Source organism: Emys orbicularis, chromosome 3 (genome assembly GCF_028017835.1).
Source record: "Emys orbicularis isolate rEmyOrb1 chromosome 3, rEmyOrb1.hap1, whole genome shotgun sequence".
NCBI classification, from domain to species: domain Eukaryota; kingdom Metazoa; phylum Chordata; order Testudines; family Emydidae; genus Emys; species Emys orbicularis.
The window spans coordinates 157533171-157553028 of NC_088685.1; the positions used below are offsets into that span (position 1 = coordinate 157533171).

At 41.3% G+C, this 19858-nt stretch overlaps 1 protein-coding gene across 1 annotated transcript in view; it reads left to right on the forward strand.

Annotated features, from left to right (window-relative positions):
* Window positions 1-19858, forward strand: part of PPP1CB (protein phosphatase 1 catalytic subunit beta) — a 49686-nt gene that overhangs the window by 19167 nt on the left and 10661 nt on the right. Inside the window, exons 2-5 of the mRNA XM_065401599.1 lie at window positions 1026-1157; window positions 7503-7733; window positions 8105-8209; window positions 17494-17565. Coding sequence (XP_065257671.1) covers window positions 1026-1157; window positions 7503-7733; window positions 8105-8209; window positions 17494-17565 — 540 coding nt within the window. The remainder of the gene's footprint in view (window positions 1-1025; window positions 1158-7502; window positions 7734-8104; window positions 8210-17493; window positions 17566-19858) is intronic.

Below are 19858 nucleotides of genomic sequence, written 5' to 3' on the forward strand. Positions count from 1 at the left end.
TGGTATGGGGGTACATAATCCCTAGTGGCGTAGGAGTTTTGGGGACCTTGGTATGGGGAAGGGGCAGTGGTGCTGCACACCCAACTGCAGGTATGGGTATGGAGAATGTGGGGACCGGGGGGGAGATGGGGGGGCACACAACACAGGGTGACAGGTTTCAGAGTAGCAGCCGTGTTAGTCTGTATCCGCAAAAAGAACAGGAGTACTTGTGGCACCTTAGAGACTAACAAATTTATTAGAGCATAAGCTTTCGTGGGCTACAACCCACTTCTTATGCATCCGAAGAAGTGGGTTGTAGCCCCCGAAAGCTTATGCTCTAATAAATTTGTTAGTCTCTAAGGTGCCACAGGTACTCCTGTTCTTAACACAGGGTGAGGGGAGAATGGGTGGGCCCTAGCATGTGGTGGTGGGGAGAATGGGGAACGCAGTAGCCCCCAGGCATGAGGGAGAGAACATGGGAGTTGCAGGGACTCCTGCGATAGAGGGAAATGGGAGGGTGGCACTCCAGGGGGGATGAAGGGATGCAAGGAGCCCTGGTGTGTACAATAAAGAAGTTAAGTGTTAGAGTTCTCCCCAGTAGATATTATTTCATAAAAGCAGGAAATAAGCCAGCTCTTCAATAGGAATTGGAGACTAGTCAGACATGTTTTTGTGGTACACTTAAATTTTTTTTAAAGGCGAGTTTTGGCCTCTTTATAGAAGCTTCTCCAATTAAGCTTTCTAATATTGCTTTAACACAAACCATGCTAGAACATGATTTTTTCAGATCAAGGTTAAAATGAAAACTAAATTGTTCAAGTTCTTGATACAATAAGGATGTCTGTGAACTCTAGATACTAGTGTTCCACCCCACCACAATAGTCTAAACATACAATACATTTTATTCCCGTAATACACCGTCGTGACAAAAGCAGTATAAATTTGTGGATAAAAGGCCAGTCACATGGCAGCTAGGTGTCCACTGTGCAATCCTCCTAAACAAAAGTGTGCCTTGGTGATATTTACATGCAAAAATTTTGTTTCAGTGCGAGGATGTCGTCCTGGCAAGATCGTGCAGATGACCGAAGCAGAAGTTCGGGGATTGTGCATAAAATCACGAGAAATCTTTCTTAGCCAGCCTATTCTCCTGGAACTGGAGGCACCACTGAAAATTTGTGGTATGTAAATAAGTGTGTATCTTGTCTTGTATCTCTAGTGTATACTTCAAAATTGACATTTTATTGGGGAAGGTGGAAACATAATAAATTGAAGATGGGTTTTGTGGTGGTTTTGCATCTTTGTCTGAGTGACATGCCAAATGGCCTTGGGTAATGTGGGTTGCAGAAATGGCCGTCTTCACTAGCTAGATAAGAAAGTACGTTGATTTAATACTGAAGAGCTGATTGACAGTTGGTAGAGCATTTACTCTGAAAGACTGTCATCATTTTAGGGTATAGTGTGATTAAATTTAGCCTTCTGTAGTGCAAATTGTGTGGCTCCACACCTAGAGGAGGAGAACCACTAGACTGGGGTGTTGATCTAATTTCAGGTGTATTCTGTAAATGGTGAGTCACATTAAAACATAAACACTTATATCATAATAGAACACGTTCATTTCAAAATGTATGCAAAATGCAAAGTCCCTTAACCGACATGCATTGCTACATTTACTTAATTCATTGTGATTTCAGAATGGATTCCCATTCACTTAAAGCAATTTAAATGAAATTTTAAAATTCACTTTCTTATGTAATTACATCGGATGTGTATTTTTAAACCAGTTTGATTTCATTCTACATAATGAACTCTTCAAGCTTTGTAGAAGACTTTGGCAGGTCCTTTCAGATAAATATTTGTAAACCTAAAATCCACGTAATTCCTTATTAACCTCTTTATAAAGTTAATGCTGGATATTTGCAGTAATTGGTGTACAAGCACAATATAGTTCCCAATGCTGGTTAGTAAACACTCCCCAGTTTGTTTGTCAGGCTTTTACATAGGGAGGAAGTGTTGCGTGTAATGAACAATACTATGATGCTGCCTTTTAAAATCCTGAATTTCTTGAATTAGGTATTCAATACTGAAGTGTCATGGTTCAAACTTGCTCAGATGTGTGGGCCCAAAGACTTTCATGGGCCATCCCAGCCCTTAGATTAGACCAGTCATGCAGAAATCATCAACTTTCCTAACTTGTGCTATATGATCACAGGGATTTTTCTAATTTCCAATATCCTAATATTAATGGCAAACTCATCTTAAGTGGCTTTTTTTTTTTAAAGCATTGCCTATTATACGTTATCTTAAAACTGAAGCTTAATCTAGGTTTGCTGTTAACCCTCTGTACTTCACTTGGTATGAACAATAAACTGAGTTTAAAAAAAAAAAAAAAAAAAGCCAAAGTGAAACTAATGAAATGATGTAAGGGGATATTTTAATCCAATCAGAAGACTCATTATACTAGGCAAACCTGCAGCCATGCCCCTTTAAGCTAAATTTTGGATCCAACTTATCTGAGGGTGTTCTGTGTGCGGAAAATGATGTGGCAACAAATCTGAAGCTAAACTTAAGTAGTGATAACTTGCAGGAGAACATGATATAGGCCAGGGGTGGGCAAACTTTTTGGCCTGAGGGCCACATCGGGGTGGGGAAATTGCTTGCAGGGTCATGAATGTAGGCTGGGGCAGGGGGTTGGGGTGCGGGAGGGAGTATGGGGTGTGGGAGGGGGGTGCAGTATGCAGGAAGGGGCTCAAGGCAAGGGATTGGGGCAGAGGAGGGGTGTGTGGTGCATGAGGGGGCTCAGGGAAGGGGGTTGGGGTGCAGGGTGCAGCAGGGGGTTGGGTTGCAGGCAGGGGGCTCAGGGTAGGGAGTTGGGTTGCAGGCAGGGGGCTCAGGGTAGGGAGTTGGGGTGCAGGCAGGGGGCTCAGGGTAGGGAGTTGGGGTGCAGGAGGGGCTTGGGGTGCGGGCTCCAGCTTAGCGCCACTTACCTGGAGTGGCTCCGGGGTGGCAGTGGCCTGCAGCGGGGCCAGGGCAGGTCCCTGCCCCCGCTCTGCTCCGGGAAGTGGCTGGCACCATGTCCCTGTGGCCCCTGGGGGAGGGGGCGCAGAGGGCTCTGCGCACCTGTGGATATCTCCCCCGAAGCTCCCATTGGCCCCGGTTCCCCATTCCTGGCCAGTGGGAGCTTCAGGGGAGGAACCCAGAGGCAAGGGCAGCATGCAAAGTTCCCCCGGGGCCACAGGGACATGGTGCCGGCCCCTTCTGGGAGCAGTGTGGGGCCTGCAGCACCACGGGAGTGGCAATCCCGTGGGCTGGATCCAAAGCCCTGAGGGGCCGGATCCGGCCCACGGGCCGTAGTTTGCCCACCCCTGATATAGGCATTAGGATGTTTCTGATGTTTAGGGAGCTTGGGTCCTATGTATGGCGACTAAGAGAAGCTCTTGTACAGGTAGAAATCATTTTTAAACTAGTCTTAAAATAAATAAAACAATGTGCAGCTACACTAATCATCTGGCCTACTAATTAATTTTATCTCAAGCCAAATCGAAGGAGCTACTATGGGATGAGATTTTTGTACTGTCAAATCAGATTAAAATGTAGAGCTAAATTAACTCATACATTTGGGATTTATGTGGGTTACATAAGCCAATACCTTTCATATAACAAATTTTCATTTTATACAAATTTTCTCTTTTAAAAACAATGTAGTTCTTGTTCTGGCAGGCTTCAGATCTGACTTGCAGTTTAGCTCAAACTTGTATCTATCAGGCATCTTGAACAGTTTACTAAATGTCTCTCTAAATGTGGAGTCGCGGCCTACTTACAAAATGGCTTCTGCAAAATATTGCCCAGTTACCCTCTTTGAACACTTGACTGTGGGTCTAATTACAAATAAAATATAATGAAACTTTACCCAAATATTTTATTGATTATCCATGTAATTGGTGCCTGACAATGAGGTTCCATATACTTAGTTACATTGTTAAATTAGGCTTATTGGAAGTATGGCTAGAATATGTATACCCATTCAACTTAACACTACTCTGCCGTAAATGTGGGTCTTAAGGAGAGCTCTCTGCTCCAGTTTGTGGCCTACAAACGTTGTCAGTTTACCATTGTCATCTTTGCAGCATCTGTGATCTTTGTCAGAGGCTAGTTCTAGTTCAGTATGCATCCAGGTATTTGTCTACAAGGTACCAGGCTGTAAAGGAAAACTTAAACAAAATCCCTTTATTCTTCTGTGACCATTATCTTGTACACCTCTACCTCAATATAACGATGTCCTCGGGAGCCAAAATATCTTACCGCGTTATAGGTGAAACTGCGTTTTATCGAACTTGCTTTGATCCACCGGAGTGCGCAGCCCTGCCTCTTCCCCCCCCCCCCCCCCCCCCGAGCAGTGCTTTACCGCATTATATCCCAATTGGTGTTATATCGGGTCGCATTATATCAGGGTAGAGGTGTATATCTGAGGTGAAAGACTGACTACATCAGTATGCACTGTAGGAATTTGCTTATGTGGGCTTAGCTATCTTTCTCTTTAGAGGAATCAGTAACTTTCACTAGATACAAAGTCAAACAATGCAGTTTGTCTAGTATTATGACAGGTCCAGGATAGCAAGTGTCCTCAAACACCAAATTGGCTTCTGGGCCCCTTTTATAGAAGCTACGTTACGTATCTTTCTCTGGAATAAGCAGCATAACTGTTTAACCTAGTGAATGGTGTACAGCAATAGCTTTAACTCCATACGCTAGTGGTTTTTAACCTGTGGTCCATGGACTCCTCGGGGTCCACAGACTAAGATTTCCAAAGGGGTCCACGCCTCCATTTGAATTTTTTTAGGGGTCCGGAAATGAAAAGTTTGAAAACCACTGCCATATACCAAGCTAATAAGCTTGTATTCTATTTTTTTTTCTTCAATGGACCAGGGACATGGCATTAAATAATATATATGACTATCTTTCTTTTAGTGGTTCTTGAACACTTTAAGAGGAATAGCCAGACTGGATCCCATTTGAGGTCCATCTATCCTGTCTGACAATGACTGGTACCAGATTCTTCAGAGATCTTTGTGAAAGGCAGATGTGGGATAATCTGCCGCCTGTGTTAAGTCTCATCCTGATCTGTTGTAGCTAGAGATTGGCTTAAACCCTGAAGCATAAGGTTTAATATCCCTTTAAAAAAAATTGTCCCAGAATTCTAATGTTTCCTCTTTTTTTTTTATATCCATGTGCAGAATGAATTTTGTTATGTGCACCATTATGGAGGTGATATGTGGCGGGGGTGAGGCAGAGGGGTTGAGAGTGTCGGTGGGAGCTCAGGGCTAGGGCAGAGGGATGGGGTGAGGGCTCTGGACTGGGACAGGGAGTTGGGGTACAGGAGGGGATGTGGGCTCTGGGAAGGAGTTTGGGTGCGGGAGGGGGCTCAGGGCTGGGACAGGGCATTAGGGTGTGGGCTCTGGGGTGGGGATGAAGGGTTTGGGGTGCAGGCTGCTGTAGGCTGTGACAGGAAGAGAGGACTCCCCCTAGCTCTCTCTTGCTGCAGCAGCCCAGGGCTGCAGGAGAGGTGCCTCTCCTCACTGCGCACCTGTGTGGCCCTTGTTTGCCTGCCGCCTGGCCGCGCAGCTTAGAGGGAACTTTGTTCTGGGATACTCTTGATATCCATCATGATGTCCCATACCTATCCGATCATGTTGTGGATCACTCCATAAAATATATTATCTATCTCTTACATTAAAATTAGGATATCTCCATTAATTTATAATTTATCTCCTAGAACGGACCTTGAAAGGTCATCGAGTCCAGCCCCCTGCCTTCACTAGCAGAACCAAGTACTGATTTTGCCCCAGATCCCGAAGTGGCCCCTTCAAGGATTGAACTCACAACCCTGGGTTTAGCAGGCCAATGCTCAAACCACTGAGCTATCCCTCCCCCCAGTCCACCTTTTATCCACCTTTTCTGTGGCAATTAGTGTTCTGTTGCATGAAAAAGGAAGATTCTACAGAGACGTGTGTGGTTCTGAAGTCCTGTTAGCTTCTGCACATTTTGAACTTGAAACAGAGAAGCCAAAAAGACATGGACCTAAGTGTGTAGAGTATGGAGAGGAGCTTGGGCTTGCTTGTTCAAAAAGCCTCTGGCAACTGAGACTGGCACTGGCTTACAATTAGCAAGAAGCATCTTTGCTTGACCACTGTAGGCACTTCACCATTTTGCCAGCAGTCGAACTAGATCACATCGAAGTGTTCCACAAATCAGTCAAAACCTAAATGGATCAAGTTGTATAAACTTACTACTGACTGATTTAAAGAGTGTATGCTTATGTGATGAATGCTGCAAATAGCAAGGGTACATAGCTATTTTAACAGTAAGTCTCAAAGGCTTTACAACGGGAGTATCATATCCCCATTTACAGATGGGGAAACTGAGGAATAGCAAGGTGAAGTGACTTGCCCAAGGTCACCCAGTAGACCAGTGGCAGAGCCAGGAATAGAACCCCTTGCCAGCAATCTATTCTGTAAGCCACTCTGCCTTCCTGTACACAAGTAATTTTAAAGAATTCTTTAGTGTTTAGGTTTCTATTCTTCTTCCATCACACCCACCTACACAGTTATAGTTAGGTGGTACAGTGATATGGGTGATATGGTATTCTGTGCCAACTACTTACGACAGAACTGTTGCACCATGCAGCCTGCCTATTTTTTTTGGAAGTGGCCCGTTGTGGAATATATGGTAAGTGGTAGGTGAATCTGGCTGAATAATTTGTCAGAATAATACTTACTGTATCAGTTTTTAATTAACTACTTGCAAGCTTGCTGGATATCTTTTGTATAGGATATGATTTTCAAGAGTTCTGTACTGTGTGGTATAGCAAATTGCATGCACACACAAAAAATCACATGAAAGAAGGCACTTAGCCAAGCTACCTTGTCCAGTGACATTGTATAGTAGCTGTAATATTGCCGGGGTGACCAGCAGGTCAACAGTTGACTTTTTAGGGTATAAAACAAACTTAGAATAGCTTAATGCAGCACCTGCCTCTACTGATTTGTCCAGTTTCTTTACTGATTGCTTTTGGGAGGAGAGTGGAGTGTGGTAGTAAACCTACAAGTTGCTTTGCTTTTTAAAATAGTTAGATTTGCCATCTTCTATATATTAATTGCATCAAGTCAGCTTTCTTCTGAATTTACGTTTAAATTTGTACAGATAACTGGAATTTCCCATCTTTTCCAGGGACTACTTAGTTAAATGGAAAGGAAGATTTTGTACCCTTCAGAATGTTTCTGGAACTGACACTGCAATTCTCTGCAAATCTTGTGGGCAATTTCCATAGATTGAGTGCTTCAATTTTAGCTTTCTTTATCCTTTCTCAACAGACCATCTGAAAGATCTTGCCAGAATATCAATCTGTCAACTGCCTCTCAATTCTTAACTGACCCTCTAAAATGAGTACTAATTCAATGTCTTGGTTTCAGTAAGGTATTTATGATATTGTACTAATCTTTTTATCTCTTTAAATTTACCTTACTCAGGTGACATTCATGGGCAATATACAGATTTACTTCGATTGTTTGAGTATGGAGGATTCCCACCAGAAGCCAACTATCTTTTCCTGGGAGATTACGTAGACAGAGGCAAGCAGTCTCTGGAAACCATCTGCCTATTACTGGCATACAAAATCAAGTATCCAGAAAACTTCTTTCTCCTAAGAGGAAACCATGAGTGTGCTAGCATTAATCGTATCTATGGATTCTATGATGAATGTAAGCAAAACCTTCTAGTTCTCAAAAGTTGCTTCTATTTAACAATATGTTGTAGGAGTAGAAAGTAGATTATTTTTAACCAAATAATGACTGTTCATTGCAAGAATTTATCAAAGAAATCTGTAGGAAAAGCTTTCCATAAATTATTTTGAAACACACCTTGTGTCTCTTAATACTTTGTATTACATATGTGGTTTTTACTTGAAGTAAACTTACTGTGAAATGCTTTTAACAGGTGATCATCTTCACAGGTTTTATGAAACTTGAATAATTCAACTTTCAGACTTTGTCTACATCTTTGGGCAGGGTATAATGCACATTGTAGGTTGGCTATATAATTCCTTTTCTAATAGACTACTCTGTTCCTGCAGGCAAACGGCGATTTAATATTAAACTTTGGAAGACATTCACAGACTGCTTTAACTGTCTGCCTATTGCAGCCATTGTGGATGAGAAGATCTTCTGCTGTCATGGAGGTAAGATAATTACTTCAATCTGACGATGAATGTAGTTATATTTTTCCTATCCATTGCATAATTATTGTCAATCTCTGGCCCAGGATCAGACTAAAACACTGTTCCATGTTGCATACAATAGCAATTAAATTACCATTGAGAGTAACTTTAATGGCACCATTAAGATAACTGTGGCTTATTCCTGTTCATCTCCTCATCCTCACTCTGTGTTCTCCCTTATTGTTTTGCTCAGGAACAAGATCTTTGCTTTTATTTTCCAATATGCCTAGGTCATTGTGCTACATGATAACAGAAAATGCAAAACCAAAAATTGCACTTTTCTCCTTCAGAATCAGACTGAAGTTTAATGTGAAGTCAGCTTTAAAGAATTGACTTGCATACACATGCAGATTTCCTCCCCCCCACCCCCCTAGAATTGCATAATAAAATGTCCAATCGTGGGATAAACAACTTGTTTGCCTCTGTATTTGACAAGTTCATAAAGCGTTTCTGCTCCTGTGTCCAATCATTTGGACCAGTGTATTTTCCTCACCTATGTGAACATTCAGTGGCTTACAAGGCTTTTTCTCCCTGCCCATATCCATTCCCTCCACAGCTGGCTTCTTAGCTTTCTTCACTTTTTCCTCACTGGAGCCTAGGCAGAATGTAACATATTTGCTTCCTTGTAGAATGATCAGCCAGACAAGTGGGCAGAACCATGCCTGTAGTGTTTTGTGCCCAAACTGCTCCAGCTATGGGCTTCATGGTGCTGCAGGTATGACGCCTTCTCTACCTCCCTCAAGACTGACTGGAGCAGGCCGAGGCTCTAAATTTCCTTCTGTTTTCTTGGTGAACAGGAGGGCTTCTGACAGCAAGGCAATGGTAACAAAGTAGGAGTGGCTCAGTTTTGCCTCAAGAATCAGGTGGTGAGTGCAGCCCCTGTTTTGACCAACAATTGGAGGCTGCCTAAATTGGAGCTCAGACTTCCATTTTCCCAATACAGCGTGGGGCAGGCAGCATGCCTTTTGCAAAAGTTGCTGAGCAATAGTCCAATCCTGTTTCTTAAGCACTTCCCCTCTCCTTCTTGGGTGAGTAGCATCTCAAAAGAACTATCACTCTACTCCCATCTGGCTTAATGCCTCTGCTTACTTCAAGCCTCTACCCTTCTTGCCACTGATGGTGCAGAATAATAAAATGCTGCTGGACTGTAGCCTTGGCACATCACAGCCGTTGGTGCTCCAGCCCTCTTCTAATAAGGATTAACCTCTGTCTTTGCAGAAGCTGAAGACTGTGGCAACCTCCATAACTTTTGTTTCCCCTCACAAGAGCAGTAGGGGGATATTACTTATAGACCCTAACTCCAAAATATGGGCCCTAACTCTAAAATATGCCCTAAGGGAGTAAGGAACGCTTTCTGTGGGAGTTCACTTGAACTACTGTCCCTAGTGGATCAGCTCCATATGCTTGTGAGGTTACCTTCCCCCTGCTGCTCCTCTCCTTTGTCCTGTGCTTATTCTTTCCCGAACCAGACAGTAAATGTAAATCAGGGTCGAAAAGGCAAAAGCTCTGAAAGGTCCAGGGTCTGCCCCTAAGAGAAGGCCAAAGGGGAAAAAAAATATGGCTTTGTTTTTTTTTAAATTCTCATGACCTGATTTAACTAATAAGCAAATTAGTAGAGTTCAATGCCTTAGTAAGATCTGTCCTTAAAGGGGATTATCAGAACAAAGATTCCTAGGGGACTTGAAAGGATATGGCTTTGTCTCCATTGGGGATTTCAGCCAGCAGGGTAGCTGCACTGGAGCAAGTATCTGGGGTAGACAGGCAAAATTGCAACTTACGAGTGCTGCTTGCTTCTACTTGAAACTGAGGTAGATAGTGCCACTTTTGTCTATACACTTGGAGTTTATACTATTATAGGGACAAATCCCCCATATAGACAAGTCCTACAAACATTTCCTTTCTCCATGAAGTTGGCCAATATATACTTGGAAGATCCAGAATTGTCTGTTCTCCACAACTCCAGGCTGTAGGTTTCCACAACCTCCCACTGGTACTTCAGAAAAGTGATGGTCCTCACAAAGATTGGCCAAGTGGTCACAAAGTCTGTGGAGAGTCTTCCATCCCATTACCCTTTTAACTTACCCCATCATGGATGTGAAAGACAGAATCTGGACTCAGTCTTAAGGAAACATCATGAATTAGGACTTAAATCATCTAGTCTTACCTTTATAACACAGGCTATAGTACTTGACCCAGTACACAGCCTGATAACTTGTTTGACTAAGGTATTCCGTTCTAAAAGATGCTTAGACTCAAAAATGGAGATTCCACCACTTGGTAGTTTGTTCCAACGACTAATCACCCTCATTGTTAAAAACGAGACAACATTTTTTACTTGATTTTTGTCTGACTTCAGCTTCCAGACATTGGCTCCTCTTATGCCTTTCTCTGTTAGCTCAAAGAGCCCTGTAGTAACTGGTTTATTAACTACCTTTATGGGGAGAAAACCATAAACAAGTCGCCTCTTGATCTTTTTGATAAATTTAATAGACTTAAGCTCCTTAAGGCTCACTGTAAGGCCCTTTTTTCCAGTTTTCTAATCATTTTTGTGGTACTTCTCTGTACCCCATCCAAATTTTTTCAACATTTTTATTTATTTATTTTTAAGTAGATACCAGAACTGCACACAGTATTCCAGGATGTCTCCTCAGTGTCATGTGGAGGTGAAATCATCTCATTATTTCTACTCAGTACTGATAATGCATCCAAGGATCAAATTAGCACTTGCCATAGCATCATACTGGGAGATCATGTGGATTTGCCTGTCTTTTGTGTCCCCGTAATCATCTTCAGATTCACTGCCTTCCTGAATACAGTCCTCCATTCTGTAGGTATAACCTGAATTCCTTGTTCCTAGATGTATGGCATTGTAGTTGGCTCTAATAAAACTTAGTGTTTCTGTGTGTTCCTCACTGCTGATTATCTGTCTTCTTACAAGACTCTTGGAAGCTAATTTTTGCCTGCCTAGAAAGTTAAACTAGACCTCTTTCTCCTTGCCAATCAACCTGGGATACATGTCCAGATAATGACAAGGCAACACTGACTGTTTCCTCTGGCTAAGGCCACAGGTATGTGACTTACGACCCTGTCCTGGTAGGGGCATCACCTCTTCAGAAAGTGTGTGGACCAAACTTTGAAAGTCCTGGATGATTTCAAGATATTGCTTCCTCAAGACAAGCCCATAAAGCCTGACAGCACCTTACCTAAGTCTGCTAGGAATGGAGTGTTCTCTTAAAGGTCCCCTGAAGGATTTCATTCAGGTTTCAATATTCCAGATGCCCCATATTAACTTTTAAGCTTATAGGATTCACAGATCTCAAAGGACTGCTGATCTAGTACCCATCTTGCTCCAGAGGCTCCTTCGTTAGAGGGAGTGAGAGGAAAGTGCTTCAGTCTGCAGTAGGTCCTGTCCATAATAGCTATATATTAATTTTTTTCCACTTCATCTGTCTCAGTCCCTTCTTATCTTCACAGTCTCCTGTCGATCTCCCAATAAAAAGCCACCAGAAGCATACTTTCTTTGATTGGCATTAAGGCCGTGTGCCTAGCTTTTCAACAAAAACAAGGAAGAGAATTCTGTACTTATGGCCTAGAAGGTTCTCAAAGGTTTATTTCCACATCATCCTAGCTAGATGGATAATAGCCCCCTCAACCTCACAGTAGCCGTTGGTAATTATCTGCATGCACTCCAGCCCCATTCACTGTTGGGTATAGCTGTGCTGAATGATGGGGCATTAATTGGAACAGTTTGGTAGAGGGGTGATTATGATATGAGATCTGGATCTCCACTCCCCTCTCCCCTTCGCATATGTGAAAGAGATCAAATGAAAGAGATGCATGTGTACCTTGAGGGATCCAGTTTGCATAATTTCAGTGCTAAGTTGTGTAGGTTGTCAGTAGCAGTGCACAGGGACCGTCTTGTGATGCTGATTGTTAGCAATGAGGTGGGATATGAGCGCAGTCTGTATGAGTAATGGTGAGGGATTTATAAAATGTAATGAGCAGTTTGTTTCTAGGGTATGGGTTCAGTGTTTGGGTGTAGAACAGGTATAGGTAGTTCCTGTTCAGTACCGCTCGCCTGAAAACAAGCTTTGCCTTAGCAAAGAGAAGGTTTTACTCTGTCCTACAGATGTCATGTGCCTATTCATTGTGTGATGGGCACTATCTGCAAAGGCAAAGTGTGAGTGTGTGTTCCTTTATCAACCACCAGTGTTCAGCTTCTGCCAGCCCAAAGTGGAATCTGCTAATGCCTTGCATAACTTTCAATTAAAGCCCACTTCCTTTTTAGCTCATGAGGAATCCATTGCTTTAGTAGAGTGGCGGAGTCTTGCTAGGGTAAGACAACTCAACAGCTTTATATGCTGAAATACTGGGCTCTCTCTCCCGAGTTGGGGAGCCCCTGCGCACTGCTACTTGGCATTGGTCCAGGTTGTTAAATGAGTAGAAGCAGATTTCACTACCTATAATACAGGCTTTTTCAGTGAAATATTCAAGTTCTCCTAGAATTTTATTTTGATCCTGAGAATTACAACCTTTTTAAAAAGCTACTCTCTGGGATTATCTAATTTAATTTTTCGTAAGTGTGTGTGCCAACAGTGAATCCATAGGAAAGAATAGAAGCAAGCCTGTAGAGGGAGTGCATCTGGGCAGAGTGATAAATTTGGAAGCTGGTCACTTATCACTCTGTCTAGCAAGTTTGAACAGCAGAAAGAAAACCATTGGTTCAGATTGTTGAATGCATTGTCAAAGAATCTTGATTTACAGGTATGGAATCTCTTCCAAGTAGTTTAGGTATAATACTTAAGTTTCTTAAAACCTCATATAATTGAAGGTTTTTGCTAATCCTTTTAGTGGAGATAGCTACTCCAGTTGACAAGATTTACTCTCCATAGAAATACTTTATGAATTGCCATGATACAGAAATGTCATAACTTATCTGTGAACTAGAATTCATAAGATGTGCAGAAATATTTCCCAAATCATGACACTGATAGCAGTTAAACTCAGGTGATAGGCACTAACCAGTGAGGTGGTGGTAGGAGTATGTGGCTTGTGCAGACCCTCTTACTGCTAACCATAGACTAAAAAAACAAAAAACTTAAGAGCTTGAAGTTCTGCATGCATTGTACTTGGGAACAGAGGCCCATGAGAGAATCCCAGAAGGTGATTATTTCTGGAAAACAAATACAAGGTGTAAACAAACTTCCCTTAAAAACATAATTGGGGATTTAAAAACACGTGTGTTTTATTTTTAAAAAGTAAGACGAGCTCAAATTCTATGTACCATTTAAAGGATATTCTAACTTTAAAAACAAGTGCCCCTTTAAGACTTGTAACACTTCCAGATGGAAGCAAAAGTATTAGCACTATTAAAACTGATTTGCAGATATGAAAAGCTTAGCAGAATGTCCTGAATACTCCAAAATAACAAGCAACCCAGGGTGGCACTTAGCACATTTGAGTGGTAAACCTTGCCCTCTCTTCTCCTCCCCATCCCCTCCAAACTGCTTTTCAGGTCCCCGAGTTATGGATTGTCAGCACCTACTCATGATGTCTGAGTCTGTGTACACTGTACTGGTAATAACACAAACCTGCTGGAGCTCGGAGCCAGCTTATAGGAGTGAGCTAGGTGCCTTTTTTTACTATATTGCGTATTTTTGCATAGTTTATTTTTAAAACTTTGCCCTCTGGGATATACAATAAAAACTTTGCAAAACCGCCTCACTTATCCAATTAGGCAGTGTGCTGAAATCCCGATTTCACATCTTTGTTCCTTCCCTGCTTACATTTCTGCAGTCCTCTTCTTTGCACCCCCCCCCCCATCTGATTATATAAACCAAATCTCCCCTCTGCTACAATCTCTCCAATATGTTGCTGCTGACATTATCTTCTATCACTGACTCAGATATTCCCCTCTTTGAATCCCCTTCACTGGTATTTTGATTGGACATCAAATTCAAGTTTCTCATCCTTGCCTTTAGGGCCTTCCACAGCTCTGTACTCACTTCTTCATTTTACCCTGTCTTTTTGCTTAAATTTAGCCTACCTCTGAACCATCCCCAGTTTCCTCCTTTCACTCTTCTCTGTGAGTCCTCTTCCATGCTGCTCCTTGCTTTCGTCTTCTCCTCATGAGTGAAAGGGCTTTGCTGCTTCAGAGCCTTCCTTAAAGCCACTCTTTCAGGAGGCCTTTCAGTGATAACTGCTGTTAACCTTCTGCACTGCTAATCTCATACTGTCACCGTGTCTACTGTCAGAATAGTTTGTCTGCCTGAATTAGGTTTTAATCTCTTGGGGGAGGAGGCAAGATCTTTATGTGCAACACAAAGCATAGAAGTGGTTTCAATGGTGGGAATTCTGTGATTGGTGACGCCGCTAGCATAGTGTTGGGGCTTCATCAATATGCAAATAGCAAAAGATGACTTGAGACTACCTGAGGAGAGCCATGGGTTAAATTCCGAATTTGCAGAGTATCCCTTTTGCCTTCTTTATCATATGATGCTATATGGGATGCACTTTTTCCTAGAGTAAAAATCTGAGACAGCCAGCAGGGCTTTCTCCATGCTCTTCTTACTGTTTATAATGTTCTTCCCTTTTTGATTCAACAGTGCTTGGATTTGATGAGGACAATAAGGCCCCTTAACTTCCATGTTTTGATCTTGCTTTGGCTTAGCCTAAACATGCACCTGTATAATCCTTTTAGTGCATTTAAATTTATAAAAACACTTGTCTGTGTCTCGTTACCAGCAAATGGTTGCATCAGAGAACCAGGCTTATAACTGCTGCCATGTCACAAGTTGCAGTCTGAAAACACTATTGCATTAAGAGTTTACCATCTTTATCCACAAGGTACTGAGGTGCACAGGTAATCATTGTAGTGGGGGCAGTTTGACAGTTTTTCTGATTTGTATTAAATTAAATTTGTGGATCTTAACCTTTGACCACTCTCAACTCCGTTCCTCACAATAGGAGGAGGTGGGATAAGAGGCAATCTCAGCTTCTTGCAAAAGTGATCTTTATTTGCAGATGTTCAGATTGTATTTCAGCACTTAAAACAATCCTTATGCTGCTATATACTGCTGTCTTGCACAGTCTTCAACCTTGCACCCACTGGACTTACAACACTCTGCTGATCCACGTAGCCCACTTTGTTTTAAAGGCAATTTGTATTTGTTGATGGTGTTTTGGGTAGCTTTGGATACCAGTACCTTTTTCCTAGGAGTCCACATTGACTAACGTTTGCACATGACCCTGCCTTGTACCATATCACACAGTAATTTTGCTGGATAAGATCTACGAGACAAATCCAGAAGAGATTTTAAATTGATGCAACTTGCATGTCAGTAGGTCAGAAGAGGATTGTGGAAGGAAGGATAAGTAACTGACAGAAGGGTGTCAGTTAAAGCTGACTAGGGCCTACTTTTACATGACTACTTCCTTCTTGATGTGTAGGTAACAGAAATTTTAAACTTGTTTGGACCCAATCTCGAAGGTGTAATTTGCACCAATCTACATAACTTTCTTTATATTCAGCCAAAGAACCAGTCTTTCTTAAATAATGACTAAAGCTAAAACTGTCTTATTAAATGCTTGGAATATTGAACAAAAATAATCAGTCTTAAAATAGATTGAAAATTAGTATTCATAATAGTAGGCTCTCTTACTGACCTAAAGGGGTGTTCTTGGATAAAACAGCTGCCCCACCGTCTGTCAACTCTGAAATGTCAAGTGAAATCAAAATGTAAGTGACTCTTTTAGTGAAAGATTCTTTCTGCTATGTGAACTCTTTAGAACATTGGACTGAGCAAAATAGGCTTAACATTAAAAATAAAGTCTATGTAAGGGAAAGGAGTTGTATCATAAGTTAGAGCGCTTAGGTTCTATTCTCAGCTTTGTGACTGATTTGTGTGTGTTTGGACAAATCACTTAACTTCTCTAGATAAAACAATTCTTCGAGGGCTTTTCAAGCCCTCTTAAGTCTTGCTGTGGGGCTATTAAAGTGGAGCAGCCTTGTAGGTACTCTTCTAAATCCCTGCATGCCCAGGAGACTGCTTCCATGCCTGCACAGCTTAGGCTAGTGTGGAGAGGGACAGTGGGAGTCTCAAACTGTGGCTGTAGTGACACTAAAGGGCTTGTACACATTACCACTTATGTCACTCAGGGGTATGAATAAGCCACCCCCCGAGCAGCGTAAGTTACGCTGACCTAAGCACTGGTATGGACAGCACTATGTCTGCGGGAGATGCTCTCCCGCCGACATAGTTACTGCCTCTCTAAGGTGGTTTTATTACGGGAGAGCTCTCTCCTGTTGGCGTAGAACATCTTCACCAGACGTACTACAGCAGTGCTCCTGTAGCGTTTCTAGTGTAGACTAGCCTTCATACTCTGCATAAGTGAAGTGGTGTGCTGCAGCTTTGCATCCTGACTATAGTATAGAGTATGCTCTTTAAGCTAGTTTTCTCAATGAACTTTGCTTCACCTGTATAAAACCCAGTTACTTGTGCTTTATGCAGATGAAATAAAGTTCACCTGCCTAAGTTTATCTGTTTGTGTAATGGGTATGAGACTGACTTACTCTGCAGTTGCAGTTCTAAGCATCAACAGGGAAAACACACTTAAATTCCCCCCTCCCCTCCTTGAATAAGAAGGTGGCATACATACAAATAAATAAGTACTACAGTAGAACCTCAGAGTTGCGAACTGACCGGTCAACCACACATCTCATTTGAACCACAAGTACGCAATCAGGCAGCAGAGCCGGAAAAAAGCAAATACTGCATAGTACAGTACTGTGTTAAATGTAAACTCTTAAAATAAAGAGATTTTAAAAAAAGATTAGACAAGGTAAGGAAATGTTTCTGTGCTTGTTTCAATTAAATTAAGATGGTTTAAAAGCAATGTTTTTCTTCTGCATAGCAAAGTTTCAAAGCTCTATTAAGTCAATGTTCAGTTGTAAACTTTTAGAACAACTAACGTTTTGTTCAGACTTACGGACAACCGCCGTTCCTGAGGTGTTTGTAACTCTGAGGTTCTACTGTAGTAAGCCCATTAAGTGCTGTTACAGTCCTAATGCACAGACCAGTTGTATTTTAAGTAGTGTCTAGAAACCTGCTGACTTTTTTTTCACTTTATATTACAGTGAAAATGATGCATGCTGTATCACCTTGAGCCTCCAGTTGTGCATTTCCTGGTACCCTTTTAAAAGTAAGAATACAGGAAGCTTAGTTTATTTTTGTATATGTTTACAGGACTGTCACCAGATCTCCAGTCAATGGAGCAGATTCGGAGAATTATGAGACCCACAGATGTTCCTGACACAGGTAAGACATACAGAATTTATTGTACATGTATCTTGCAGTGATGCCAAAGCAAACTTACCAGTGGCATTAGAATATCAGAACCAGTTCCTATTTATGCAGTTCAGAGCTTTGAAACAGTCTAATTGTGCTTCATTTGTAATCTTCAGTACCCTATTCCTGTTCCTTCCTGAGCTCCCGAGGCTTTCCTTGTTCAAACTATGAATTTCATTGTGCTTTTTGGTAACTAATGGAGTATTTGTTTTGACAGAGCGAGCGCCTGAGATCAGATACTTTTTGTACCTTTTGTCGTCGTCTTGGCAGAATTATGACATTTGTATTCCTTGTCTAAGAGAATGGACTGCAGTGAATTATCCCAAATAAAACAAGGCTTTCTAGAAAATCAGTAGGATATCCAAGTGAAATCAGAAAAACTAAACCGAAAATACAGGTTTGGGTTAAATAGGCCCCAAACATTTAGTTGTTCAAAATCTATCAAGGAACATAACCCGCATTTCTAGAGTTCTCTTGGTTTCTCAGGCCTCTGCTTCTCATCATAGCATCAGAGTTAAATTAATCTGGGATTCGTAGTAATCTCTTTGCTGTGCAGGCTTGTCAGTTTTTTATAATCTCTACTGCTACTTTTCTGTGGCCAGATGTTGAACTTGTTTGTATTAATGTTCTAGCCCTGAAGTTCTCTTTTCTACGATCGTATTAATACTTGCATAAATACATTTTATGGGGGGAGCAAATTGATCTGTCCCTTTTACCACTACAATAGCCACTTCTGTATCATTTTTATTGAAAACTACCTCCTACCCCAGAACTGTAGGAGACGGAATTACCATTTTGTTCCCTAGTATTAAAGAAGATCCTTAGCCCTGTATAGGTGGTGTCTAGTAATGCATGATCTTGCTTTGAGTGAGTAGTTGTTGGTTTGAAGTCAATTTGCATGTTAACCCTATTGTGAGACCTCCTTTATCTTTGTCTATCAGTACACCATCTCCTTTAAGGCCAAGATTTTATTATAAAGATCCTCTTTCACAGCTGACTTCTTCAAATGTCAGTCTGTATTAATTTTATCATATCAAATTATGAATGGGTAGTATCCTGTCCATCACCATAAGCAAAAATACATTAGGGTGCAAGTTAATACCTATGTAATTCGCATCCAGATGTGGCATGAGGCAAGTAGTGGAGAACTTTCACAACACAAGTGTAAATTACAACACTAATTCATACCTAAAATATCTCCTTACATTGTATTCCTTTTCCTTTTTCATGTTTTTTTAAAAAATCCATTTAAAGAAGAAATTTGAACTTCAATACTTGGCTTCCATCAGAAAGTCCTTTAAAAAAGGAGGGCTTTTTAACCAATGTGTCTGGCGTCCCTGCTAGAGCCAATCCATCTTAAGGCTGCCTGCAGAATTATTTGATTCTAGTTCACAAGGACACTTTCTTCTGAAAAATCTTATACCTGCTTTTGTTGCAAATGACCAAAATAGTTTCACTGTTCTATTGCTGGTGCATGCCCATGCCAAGCTTTAAGACGGTGTTGACCAGCAACAGTAAAATCAAAGCTGAAACTGAGGAGGCTGAAGAAAAAATGTGTGCTTGTATAGAAAGAAAAAGGAGGGTTGTTCTTCTAAGCATCAACAGGGAAAACCCACTTAAATTCCCCCCTTCCCTCCCAAAAAAAATATATATTTCAAGATCTCTGAAAAATGTGATAGATTCTTAATAACTTCTTTAAATCATGACTGGCAGTTTCTCCAGTCTAGTTCAGCCACAAATGATTTGGCTTGATGCAGGAATTATTGGGAAAGTTTCTGTAGTCTGTTGGTAGGAGTTAGACTAGATCATTATAGTCCCTTCTAGCATTAAATTTTATCTTCAAAAAAGCCTATGAAATTGAATTTTAACATCTAATTTTGAAAAAATGAAGTTGAACATTCCTTTAAGTTGGCAATATTATGGGGCTCTGAATGTTAAGTCTTTTTTCCCCTGAGGCCTACCTCTATACTCTTCTGTTCAGTAATTTTAAATAGTATTTTCACCTTCATACACTTGATGTGATAAAACTGAAGTGGCTGGTGTAGTGACAATGAATTGAGTGTTTGGTAATCAGAATGGTCATCGGAAAATTACCACTGTGCTTTCCTATTCTAATGTCTTCAGAATTACTTGTGTTAATTTTATTGAGTATACTAAGGTTCAATCTATATGCTGTTTACATGGTGTTAGGAGATCATGTTAAAATATCATTAAACATACAGTGCGGTAATATGATTTAGTCTTAATTGTGTAGATGAAACCA